This window comes from Blennius ocellaris, assembly GCF_963422515.1.
Source record: "Blennius ocellaris genome assembly, chromosome: 3".
NCBI classification, from domain to species: Eukaryota; Metazoa; Chordata; class Actinopteri; order Blenniiformes; family Blenniidae; genus Blennius; species Blennius ocellaris.
Window position 1 is genome coordinate 2,603,425 of NC_137652.1, and position 12,086 is coordinate 2,615,510.

At 53.5% G+C, this 12,086-nt stretch overlaps 1 protein-coding gene across 1 annotated transcript; it reads left to right on the plus strand.

The window, feature by feature from the left end:
• The first annotated feature begins 1,877 nt into the window (after positions 1 to 1,877).
• scrn2 (secernin 2) lies at positions 1,878 to 11,526 on the plus strand. The gene is made up of 9 exons (XM_080517407.1): positions 1,878 to 1,965; positions 4,875 to 5,037; positions 5,201 to 5,382; positions 6,412 to 6,611; positions 7,623 to 7,838; positions 8,588 to 8,753; positions 9,756 to 9,936; positions 10,463 to 10,619; positions 11,145 to 11,526. Exons 2-8 carry the CDS (start codon positions 4,876 to 4,878, stop codon positions 10,613 to 10,615), a joined length of 1,260 nt encoding a protein of 419 aa, XP_080373533.1. The 5' UTR covers positions 1,878 to 1,965; position 4,875; the 3' UTR covers positions 10,616 to 10,619; positions 11,145 to 11,526.
• Positions 11,527 to 12,086: the final 560 nt, after the last annotated feature.

The following is a 12,086-nucleotide window of genomic DNA, read 5'->3' on the forward strand; positions in this document are numbered from 1 at the left end:
AGAGTTTGTGATCCAGAGCTGGACGAGCTGCTGTCACACTGCAGGGAAACGAAAGTAACGCTGCAAAACACTGATCCATCCATACTTTCAGCAGGATTTAACGTTTCAACACTGATTCTATTCACTCTGGTTTTTATTCAGAATGACAGTCTTTGTCCTGTGTTTACAATTATTATTATTATTATTAATAATAATAATAATAACATGTCAATAGTGTAATTCTAGTGTGGACCACAAGGTGGTGTGTTGAGTCACTTCGACATGTTTCTCCATTTCAGAATTAAAATTAAAAAACAGCAGCTGTCAAACATTGTAAATCTTTAGGAAAAAAACAACCAGATATTTTTATTTTACAGATTCAAGTAAAATAATATGATTAAGGATTTATATTCAGTATAAATAAGGTAGAATGTTTGGTTGATGTTGGGCTTCTAACAAACCTCAGAATAAATGAGTTTCTTCAAAATGGTGCGGTAGAAATGTTCTATTATTATAGATCTGTAACTGTCAGTCCACTGTCACCTTCATCGTCTTCACTTGTTTTTCTTACATTTACATTACACTTCTAGCAACTTTGCACTTTGTGTTAGAACACAGATGTTAACGGTGTGTGAGAAACATCTGTGAGTAAATTGGTGTCGTGGCCCTTTAAGTGGGTGACCTGAGTGAAGGAAGGCGGAGGTGTGTGTGCAGCTGATCTCACCAGGGTGAAAATCTTTATTTATATACAGAGAAATAAAAATAAAGCTAAACTCTGACTTTATCGTGGTCCTGTTGGTGGTAACAGTGGATTTTGGGAACTTGCAGAATTCCCATGAAGCTGTGTAATTATGAGCAGGGTGCAGTTTAGGAAGCCCCCCCCCAACCCAACCCCCCCATGACGTCACATCTCCTTCACCTGCAGGAATCAGTTTCCAGTGAAGCAGGTCTGACGACTCTTTTAGAGATTTTCACAGTCAAAATGAAACAGGTGAATATTTGCTGAATTGTTGGCCTGATGTGGAACTGTGAGGGACTGGAGGGACTGTGAGGGACTGGAGGACATGGAACTGTGAGGGACTGTGAGGGACGTGGAGCTGTGAGGGACTGCAGGACGTGTAGCTGTGAGGGACTGTAGGACGTGGAGCTGTGAGGGACTGGAGGACATGGAACTGTGAGGGACTGGAGGGACTACAGGACGTGGAGCTGTGAGGGACTGCAGGATTGTTGCCACTGTGAGGGACTGGAGGACATGGAACTGTGAGGGACTGGAGGACGTGGAGCTGTGAGGGACTGCAGGACGTGGAACTGTGAGGGACTGCAGGCTAAGAGGCTTGTTGCTGTGAGGGACTGGAGGACGTGGAGCTGTGAGGGACTGCAGGACGTGGAACTGTGAGGGACTGCAGGCTAAGAGGCTTGTTGCTGTGAGGGACTGGAGGACGTGGAGCTGTGAGGGACTGCGGAACGTGGAGCTGTGAGGGACTGCAGGATTGTTGCCACTGTGAGGGACTGCAGGACGTGGAGCTGTGGGGGACTGGAGGACGTGGAACTGTGAGGGACTGCAGGACGTGGAGCTGTGGGGGACTGGAGGACGTGGAGCTGTGAGGGACTGCAGGACGTGGAGCTGTGAGGGACTGCAGGACGTGGAGCTGTGAGGGACTGCAGGCTAAGAGGCTTGTTGCTGTGAGGGACTGCAGGGACTTGCAGATTCTCATGGTTGTAATTAAAAGCATCATGTCTTGTGGTCGGTGATAAACAGCCTGGAGCTGCAGGAGGACGGACCGACATGAGACGGTGACTTGTTTGTGGCCAGACCAGACGAGACCTTTAAGTACAGACCTTTGGAGAGCTGCATCACGTGACCTGGCCCCGTCTCCCTCCCCGTGTGTGTGTGTGTGTCTCCCTCCCTCCCTCTCCCTCTCTCTCCCTGCACAGCCGGTCGACGTCTCTCGGCCGGGCCGTCCAGCTCTCAGACTCAGACACCAGGTAAACACTTTCCGCTGCACCACAGACCCTCCCAGACCCCCCAGACCCTCCCAGACACCCCCAGACCCCCCAGGCCAGGAGCGGAGCGGCGGAGAGAGCCGAGGAGGCGCGTCTGCGCTCCGGAAGCAGCAGCGGAGTGTCCGCGTGGGCCTCCTGCTGCTCTTCCTCTCTCTCTCTCGCTCGCTCTCGCTCTCTCTCTCTCTCTCTCTCTCTCTCTCTCTCTCTCTCTCTCTCTCTCTCGGGACCGTCTTCGCACTTTCCCCCGCAGCCGGTAACATCCGGTTCGCGGCAGCGGAGCGCGTGAGGCTCCGCGGTGGTGAAGCAACGTGGCGGAAGGATTTGTGAAGATTACAGTGAATAAAGCGGAGGACAGGACTGCTGCTAATCCCGAGCTGGGGGACGGGGACAGGAAGGGAAGGGACAGCGACGGGACGGGACAGTCTGACAGGACAGGAAGGGACTGGACAGGACAGGACCGGACCGGAAGGGACAGTCTGACAGGACAGGAAGGGACGGGACGGGACAAGAAGGGACGGGACAGTCTGACAGGACAGGACAGGAAGGGACAGTCTGACCGGAAGGGACAGTCTGACAGGACAGGAAGGGACGGGACGGGATAGGACAATCTGACGGGACGGGACAGTCTGACAGGACAGGAAGGGACGGGACGGGACAAGAAGGGATGGGACAGTCTGACAGGACAGGGCAGGAAGGGACAGTCTGACCGGAAGGGACAGTCTGACAGGACAGGAAGGGACGGGACAGGACAGGACAATCTGACAGGGCGGGACGGGACAGTCTGACAGGACAGGAAGGTACGGGACGGGATAGGACAATCTGACAGGACAGGGGTTGACGGGACGGGACAGTCTGACAGGACAGGAAGGGACTGGACAGGACAGGACCGGACCGGAAGGGACAGTCTGACAGGACAGGACAGGAAGGGACAGTCTGACCGGAAGGGACAGTCTGACAGGACAGGAAGGGACGGGACGGGACAGGACAGGGTGGGACGGGACAGTCTGACAGGACAGGAAGGGACGGGACGGGATAGGACAATCTGACGGGACGGGACAGTCTGACAGGACAGGAAGGGACTGGACAGGACAGGACCGGACCGGAAGGGACAGTCTGACAGGACAGGAAGGGACGGGACAGTCTCACAGGACAGGACAGGAAGGGACAGTCTGACAGGACAGGACAGGAAGGGACAGTCTGACAGGACAGGAAGGGACGGGACGGGACAGGACAGGACAATCTGACAGTATAGGACAGGACGGGACAGGACCAGAAGGGACGGGACAGTCTGACAGGACAGGAAGGGACGGGACGGGATAGGACAATCTGACAGGACAGGGGTTGACGGGACGGGACAGTCTGACAGGACAGGAAGGGACGGGACGGGACAAGAAGGGATGGGACAGTCTGACAGGACAGGGCAGGAAGGGACAGTCTGACCGGAAGGGACAGTCTGACAGGACAGGAAGGGACGGGACAGGACAGGACAATCTGACAGGGCGGGACGGGACAGTCTGACAGGACAGGAAGGTACGGGACGGGATAGGACAATCTGACAGGACAGGGGTTGACGGGACGGGACAGTCTGACAGGACAGGAAGGGACTGGACAGGACAGGACCGGACCGGAAGGGACAGTCTGACAGGACAGGACAGGAAGGGACAGTCTGACCGGAAGGGACAGTCTGACAGGACAGGAAGGGACGGGACGGGACAGGACAGGGTGGGACGGGACAGTCTGACAGGACAGGAAGGGACGGGACGGGATAGGACAATCTGACGGGACGGGACAGTCTGACAGGACAGGAAGGGACTGGACAGGACCGGACCGGAAGGGACAGTCTGACAGGACAGGAAGGGACGGGACAGTCTCACAGGACAGGACAGGAAGGGACAGTCTGACAGGACAGGACAGGAAGGGACAGTCTGACAGGACAGGAAGGGACGGGACGGGACGGGACAGGACAGGACAATCTGACAGGACAGGACAGTATAGGACAGGACGGGACAGGACCAGAAGGGACGGGACAGTCTGACAGGACAGGAAGGGACGGGACGGGATAGGACAATCTGACAGGACAGGGGTTGACGGGACGGGACAGTCTGACAGGACAGGAAGGGACGGGACAGGACAGTATAGGACAGGGCGGGACGGGACAGGACCAGAAGGGACGGGACAGTCTGACAGGACAGGAAGGGACGGGACGGGATAGGACAATCTGACAGGACAGGGGTTGACGGGACGGGACAGTCTGACAGGACAGGAAGGGACGGGACAGGACAGTATAGGACAGGGCGGGACGGGACAGGACCAGAAGGGACGGGACAGTCTGACAGGACAGGAAGGGACAGTCTGACAGGACAGGGTCTCAGAAGTATTTGTATTCCAGATTACTTGGATTGAATTCAACTGTTGAGGCTGAAAATAATCTACGTTTTACTGAAACACAACAATGTGATCGTCTCTTCAGTGGAAATAAATGACGACACCATCTTAAATACTTGTTTCACTTTTTAAGTCAAACCCAGAGTCCGTCCACAAACGTCCCTCATTGGACGACGTGGTCCTTCAGTTAGAAAACACGAACTTCAGATGTCTTGTTTAGAATAGAAGAGGAAACAGAAATAGTGAAATATCGCCAGAGGACAATTCTTCATGTCCGTCCTGTAGGCAGTGGAGAAAGTTTGTGGACGTGCAGGACGAGTCGGTCCCGTTTATTGGACGCGTCATTGAAGGTGCCAAAAGTGTCCTTGGGCAAGGCATCGGTCGGTCCCGGTGGTGTGACGCCCGAGGAGACTCAGACCAGGACGACTGAGGGACGTCCCACGTGGACGAACGGCAGCTCTGGCAGGCGAGACGGTGACCGGTGTGTCGTCCACTGTTGTCCACAGGATGGTGGACGCCCCCGTGTCATGTGACTGCTTCGTGTCTCTGCCCCCCGGCTCTCGAGACGACCACGTCCTCTTCGGGAAGAACTCGGACCGTCCCCGGGACGAGGTGCAGGAGGTGGTGCACGTCCCCGCAGGGGCCCACCCTGCAGGCGCCATGCTGGAGGTAACGACCCCACCCTACCCCCCCACCTCCACCCTCCACCCCCACCCTGCAGGCTCCATGCTGGGGGTAATAACCACCAGGATACCCCCCCCTGAGCCTGAGATGTTGCCATGGTGACTGGCGGGTTAATCTGACTCCCCCCCCCCCCCCCCTCCTCCTCCAGTGCACCTTCGTGCGGACCCCCCAGGTGGAGCAGACCCTGGCCGTGGTGCTCAGCAAGCCGTCCTGGATGTGGGGGGCGGAGATGGGGGCCAACGAGCGGGGGGTCTGCATCGGGAACGAGGCGGTGTGGACCCGGGAGCCGGTGGTCCAGGGGGACGCCCTGCTGGGCATGGATCTGGTCCGGTGAGGGAGTGTGTGTGTGTGTGTGTGTGTGTGTGTGTGTGTGTGTGTGTGTGTGTGTGTGTGTGTGTGTGTGTTCATCAATCAGCTGTATTGATTAAATGATAATCAATAAAGTCAATAAATCACATGATTTACTGAAGAATCACCAACTGAGTGCAGAAAACTTCTGTTTAGGAATCTTAATGTGCCAGAGGTCCGTCTGTCCACCTGTCCACTAGTCCTGTCCACTAGTCCACCAGTCCATTAGTCCACCTGTCTACCTGTCCACTAGTCCTGTCCACTAGTCCACCTGTCTACCTGTCCACTAGTCCTGTCCACTAGTCCACCAGTCCATTAGTCCACCTGTCTACCTGTCCACTAGTCCTGTCCACTAGTCCACCTGTCCACTAGTCCACCAGTCCATTAGTCCACCAATCCACCTGTCCACTAGTCCTGTCCACTAGTCCACCAGTCCATTAGTCCACCTGTCTACCTGTCCACTAGTCCTGTCCACTAGTCCACCTGTCCACTAGTCCACCAGTCCACTAGTCCACCAATCCACCTGTCCACTAGTCCTGTCCACTAGTCCACCAATCCACCTGTCCACTAGTCCACCTGTCCACTAGTCCTGTCCACTAGTCCTCCAATCCACCTGTCCACCAGTCCACCAGTCCACTAGTCCACTAGTCCACCAATCCACCTGTCCACTAGTCCACCTGTCCACTAGTCCTGTCCACTAGTCCTCCAATCCACCTGTCCACTAGTCCACCAGTCCACCAGTCCACTAGTCCACCAGTCCACCAATCCACCTGTCCACTAGTCCACCAGTCCACCTGTCCACCAATCCACCTGTCCACTAGTCCACCAGTCCACTAGTCCAGTCCACCAGTCCACTTGTCTATATTGTATTCTAAAAACAACAATCTGGTCTCATACCCCAGTGACAGGAGGCTCCAGTAGAAGGGGGACCGTGTGGACTGGAGGTGGTGGGGGGGTCGATCCTCCACCCGTCCTCCTCCACCCTGACCCGGCCTGTGTTTGCTCCGTCAGGTTGGGGCTGGAGCGTGGAGACAGTGCCTGGGCGGCACTGACGGTGATCACGGAGCTGCTGGAGCAGCAGGGCCAGGGGGGGCAGTGCCGGGAGGACCCCGAGCCCTTCAGCTACCACAACACCTTCCTGCTGGTGGACCGCCGCGAGGCCTGGGTCCTGGAGACGGCCGGGAGGCTCTGGGTGGCCCAGAGGGTCTCCGGTACGTCCAACACACCTGCACTTCCTCCCGCCTCTCCGGGGGACATTGTCTCAGGCGTCTCGTCATGGTCCCGATGTGGACGCGTTGGACGATTCAGCTTCCTGAAGACTTTGACTGTACGTCAATCGGACATTTAGTCTGGAGAGTGTCTGTCCCTCTGCCTCACCACCGGGGGCAGAGCTGAGCACATGGGCTTCTCTGTATTTCCAGGTGAAGGTGAAACGAGGCGTTCGGCGCCGTTCAGTGTGACAAAGTTAAAGATTCACTGCAACGTATTGACTTTTTGAACAGTGAATTACATTGTGACGGGTAAATGTTGTTACAATGACGATAAATCCGCTTTCATCCAGAGTATCAGAGAAACAAGCAGGCACCAGGTAGAGCCACCCGCTGAACCACTGCGCCCCCTGCTGGGTGGTCCAGGTGCTTTTCTCACTGACTGAAGTGTCAAATGTTCCTTTTTGAATGGTCGCAGTTCACTGAGTTTGGTTTGTGGTTTCTAAAAGTGGACTTCTGAGTCGTGTGCAACCCGGGAGACTGACTGACTGACTGACTGACTGACTGACTGACTGACTGACTGACTGACTGACGGACTGAGTGACTGACGGACTGAGTGAGTGAGTGACTGAATGACTGACTGACGGACTGAGTGACTGACTGAGTGACTGACGGACTAAGTGACTGCCTGACTGAGTGACTGACTGACTGACTGACGGACTGAGTGACTGCCTGACTGAGTGAGTGAGTGAGTGACTGACTGACTGACGGACTGAGTGACTGACTGACTGACTGACTGACTGAATGACTGACTGACGGACTGAGTGACTGATGGACTGAGTGAGTGAGTGACTAAGTGACTGACTGACTGACTGACTGACTGACGGACTGAGTGACTGCCTGACTGAGTGAGTGACTGACTGAATGACTGACTTACTGAATGACTGACTGACGGACAGTCAGTCAGTCAGTCAGTCCGTCAGTCAGTCAGTCAGTTGTTGGTTGTGGTTCCAGAGGGGGTGAAGAACATCTCCAACCAGCTGACCATCAGCAGGGAGATTTCTGCGGAGCACCCTGAGCTGAGGCTCCAGGCTCAGGCCCGGGGCTGGTGGGACGGCCGGGGGGACTTCGACTTCTCCCAGGTGTTCAGCCCAGAGACCCCCCCGGCCCGCATGGAGCTGGCCAAGCAGCGCTACCGGGGGGGGAAGGAGCTGCTGCAGCACCACCGCGGTGGGTGGAGCTGACTCTCACCATGTTCTGACTGACGGTCGCTCAGAGCAGCTGCTTCACCTCTCCTCCATCCTCCCTCTCTCCCTCCTCCATCCTCCATCCTCCATCCTCCCTCCTCCATCCTCCTCCTCCATCCTCCTCCTCCATCCTCCTCCTCCCTCCATCCTCCATCCTCCCTCCCTCCTCCATCCTCCATCCCTCCTCCATCCTCCACCCTCCCTCCTCCTCCCTCCTCCATCCTCCCTCCATCCTCCATCCTCCCTCCCTCCCTCCTCCATCCTCCCTCCATCCTCCCTCCCTCCATCCTCCCTCCCTCCTCCATCCTCCATCCTCCCTCCTGCCCTCCTCCATCCTCCATCCTCCCTCCCTCCATCCTCCCTCCATCCTCCATCCTCCCTCCCTCCCTCCTCCATCCTCCCTCCATCCTCCCTCCCTCCATCCTCCCTCCCTCCTCCATCCTCCATCCTCCCTCCTGCCCTCCTCCATCCTCCATCCTCCCTCCCTCCTCCATCCTCCCTCCTTCCTCCATCCTCCCTCCTGCCCTCCTCCCTCCTCCATCCTCCCTCCTGCCCTCCTCCATCCTCCTGCCCTCCTCCATCCTCCTGCCCTCCTCCATCCTCCCTCCTGCCCTCCTCCATCCTCCATCCTCCCTCCCTCCTCCATCCTCCCTCCCTCCTCCCTCCCGCCCTCCTCCCTCCATCCTCCCTCCTGCCCTCCTCCCTCCATCCTCCTCCCTCCTCCACCCTCAGGCTCGGTCACAGCGGAGGTGATGATGTCCATCCTCAGGGACAAGCCCAGTGGGATCTGTATGGACTCTGGAGGTTTCTGCACCACCGGCAGCATGGTGTCCATCCTGCCCAGAGACGACAGCCTGCCCTGCGTCCACTTCTTCACCGCCACCCCCGACCCCTCCAGGTCACACACACACACACACACACACACACACACACACACACACGCACACACACACACAGGATATCGTCTATATCAGTAGTTTAATGAGTTTCTCCCCTGATCAGACTACCAGAAAGTTGCTTCTCTCCATTTCGTTCACATTTACAGTGTTTTGTTCTCTGCACACGTCTGTGGTTTCATAACATAAACAAACAACAGCGCCCTCCTGTGGCCCGGCAGACTCACTACATTGTTGTCAGCGTGTCTGCTGCTGCAGTAGAAACGCTCCTCTTTTTTTTATATATATATATATTTTCACTGATTTGTGTTAAAGAAGTATTTTCAGTATGACTCTACACAATGTCAGAGTTTATTAGTATTAGTGGATGAAATCCCGGTGAGGCGGTGGAGAGCTGAGCCTCATGTGATCAGTACCACCTGGTCACATGACCTTTCTGCTCCTCAGCATGTCAACAACATGACGTTTACTCTGATATTGTCCTCCAGCAGGACTCTACAGCCTGAGTCATGTCTTTAATGTGTGTGTGAGACAGTCCTTCCTGTGGATCGTCACAATAAAGCGCAGAGAAAAGTCAAGCCAGTGAGGCAGGCAGTACCCTGCCTCGCCTCAAGGGGGCGAACCTGAACTGAACTTTGGCCAGAATCTCCACTGAGACCCAGTTATAATTTTTTTTCTTTAATAAGATACGAGTAATTAGAAAAAAATTCAAGTATGTGATAACTAAACTTTTGCCTCAAATAATTTCTTCCTTATCATTTTGATAGACAACCTTTATTAAAATTGATTAAAGCACCACAATTTAAATAAAAAAAAAAAAAAAAAAATTTTTTACTGAAGGTCAAAATTAAATCTCTCCACTTTAATGAGTTTACAGTTCTTCTTGTTATTACTATATCATCACTTCTTACAATCGAAATCTGAGTCCAGAGGAGTGGGTCTGACGGTTCGACGGTTTTCTGCGTCTGTCCTCTTCCTGTCCGCGTCTCAACACGAACCTGCAGGTCCGTCTTCAAGCCGTTCATCTTCTCCGACTCGTCCCCGTCCGTCCCCGCAGTCGTGTCCCCGCAGTTCGGCCCCGACGACCCGGCCAGGAAGCAGCCTCGCTTCCAGACCCGCGTGGACCGGCGACACCCGCTGTACAAGGCCCACCAGGGGGCGCTGCACACCATGGACACCAACCCTGTGCGCAACACACACACACACACACACACGCACACACACACACACACTTCTTTTAATGTATTATTCATTCAATATATTCACATGATTTCAGTTTTAGTAATTTTTCACTCGTAGCTTTATTTGAAATGTTGTCCTTGCTTTAATTCGTCCCAATGATTTGGGAAAACGTTCTGTAATACTATAAAAAAAAAAAACTGCCCCCAAAATATTCCCTCCACATGCATCCTGTTGAATCAGAAACTTTGTGTTTCATGTCACTTTTCTTCATCCTTTAAAATGTTTACAACAGTTTTACAACATAAAGCTCACTGATGTGGTTGGGTTGTAATATTTCATTTTTTTCTGAACAGATTAAGTTGTTTTTTTCAAGGTGTACGAAATTTTTATTATTGTTTAAATGATCTAGATTTGTACTTTTTAACGTGTTTCCTGTGTGAATGTTTTAACTCCGTTCTTCTGATTTCTTAACACCATTTTACGGTTTTGTTTAATTAAAATTCTCTCTCTCTCTCTCTCTCTCTCTCAGGACGAAGGCTCGGCGCTCTACGACCTGCTGAGGGATCTGGAGTCTCAGTGTCTGAGCGAGATCACCGCGATGCTCAGTGGACAGGTTCTTGTGGACGACCTGGGGGACTTGTTCTTCGACTGCGTGGACACCGAGATCAAGTTCTACCAGTGAGGAGGTGGGAGGTCTTCTCCGTCCTGACGTGGTGCACAGCTCAGTGGGTGGAGGTGGGTCCACCTGGACAGGTGAAGGAGAGGTGAGGGACAGATGAAGGACAGATGAAGGACAGGTGGAGGACAGATGAAGGACAGATGAAGGACAGACGAAGGACAGACGAAGGACAGGTGAAGGACAGGTGAAAGACAGGTGAAGGACAGGTGAAAGACAGGTGAAGGACAGGTGTAACCTGCCATCCTCACCTGAGTAAATGAATGTTTCTATAAAAAAATGAATATGGGGAAAACAATCTTTAACATCTTTAACAAACTGGTTTCCGGCGATGGCCGGTGATATTTCTAACGTAGAAAGAGGAAATGTTCCGAACGTTAACGGAGACGAACCTGATGGACTCTGGACGTCTGTCTCCTGATGTCCCAACAAGTGAAGAGGGCTTGTCCTCTCAGGTCCCCTCAGGTGGGTTAACAGGCGCCACGAATCCACACCCCCTCTCTCAGTGTGCCTTTGTCTTTGTCCTCTGTTGCAGCGCCACCAGGTGGACAACCCGAGTGCTCACGGGGAGAGACGGCAGAAAAGCACTGGGACGGCGTGCGATTGTCCTCTGCCTCACCATCATAAACACTGACTCGACGTCAAACGTTCATTACAGTGATCACCCAGGGAGCGACGACTCACCTCCTCAGTGAGGGTCCATGAGGTTAGAACACACACTGGCCTAGAGCTGTGTGACGTAGAACACACACCCTGCAAAGAGCTGTGTGACCTAGAACACACACCTGCGTGGTGATGTGTGATGCTGCACTGTGAGTTTGGCCGTTTGTATAACATGTTGTTTTGTTGTTGTTGCAGAAGATCAAGTGTTTGTTTTTTTTTCTTTGTAGGAAATAAATAATATACACAGCCTATTCTGAGTGTGTCCATGCTGTGTGGTGTTTACACACACACACACACACACACACACACACACACACACACACACACACACGTAACATGAACTTTGAGGACAAACTGTTGACCTTCTGTCACAGAGACAAAAAAACACTCACATTACAGGGAAAATTATATTAATTAATTATATTAATCAATTAAGCTCGAGTACTGCATGATTATAAACTGTGGGGGGAATAGAGTAGAATACAATAGAAATACTTTATTGATCCCAGTGAGAAGCCCTGTGGTGTGGCACGCTAATGTCGTCGCCATGTTGGACCGGTCAGAATGATACGTTGTCTCCGCCATGTTAGACCGGGCAAACTGGCTGTTCACACTCCGTCCACGAGGTGGCGGTAGGTTAAACAGCAGAGGGCGGAAGGTAAAGTCCAAACAGCGGATCACTGGGGGGGGTGGAGCAGAGGAGGCCAGAGAGAGGGGGAGGGTGAGGCAGAGGGAGGGAGAGAGAGAGAGCGGGCTCCAGGGTCCTTTTACGACATTAGGATTTCATAAATGACTTTAAAGAAAGTAGAAACAT

Coding starts and splice junctions, on each gene's coding strand:
- scrn2 (XM_080517407.1), top strand. CDS start 4,876: ATGGTGGACGCCCCCGTGTCATGTGACTGCTTCGTGTCTCTGCCCCCC. Junction 5,038..5,200: donor CTGCAGGCGCCATGCTGGAG/GTAACGACCCCA, acceptor CTCCTCCTCCAG/TGCACCTTCGTGCGGACCCC. Junction 5,383..6,411: donor CTGGGCATGGATCTGGTCCG/GTGAGGGAGTGT, acceptor TTGCTCCGTCAG/GTTGGGGCTGGAGCGTGGAG.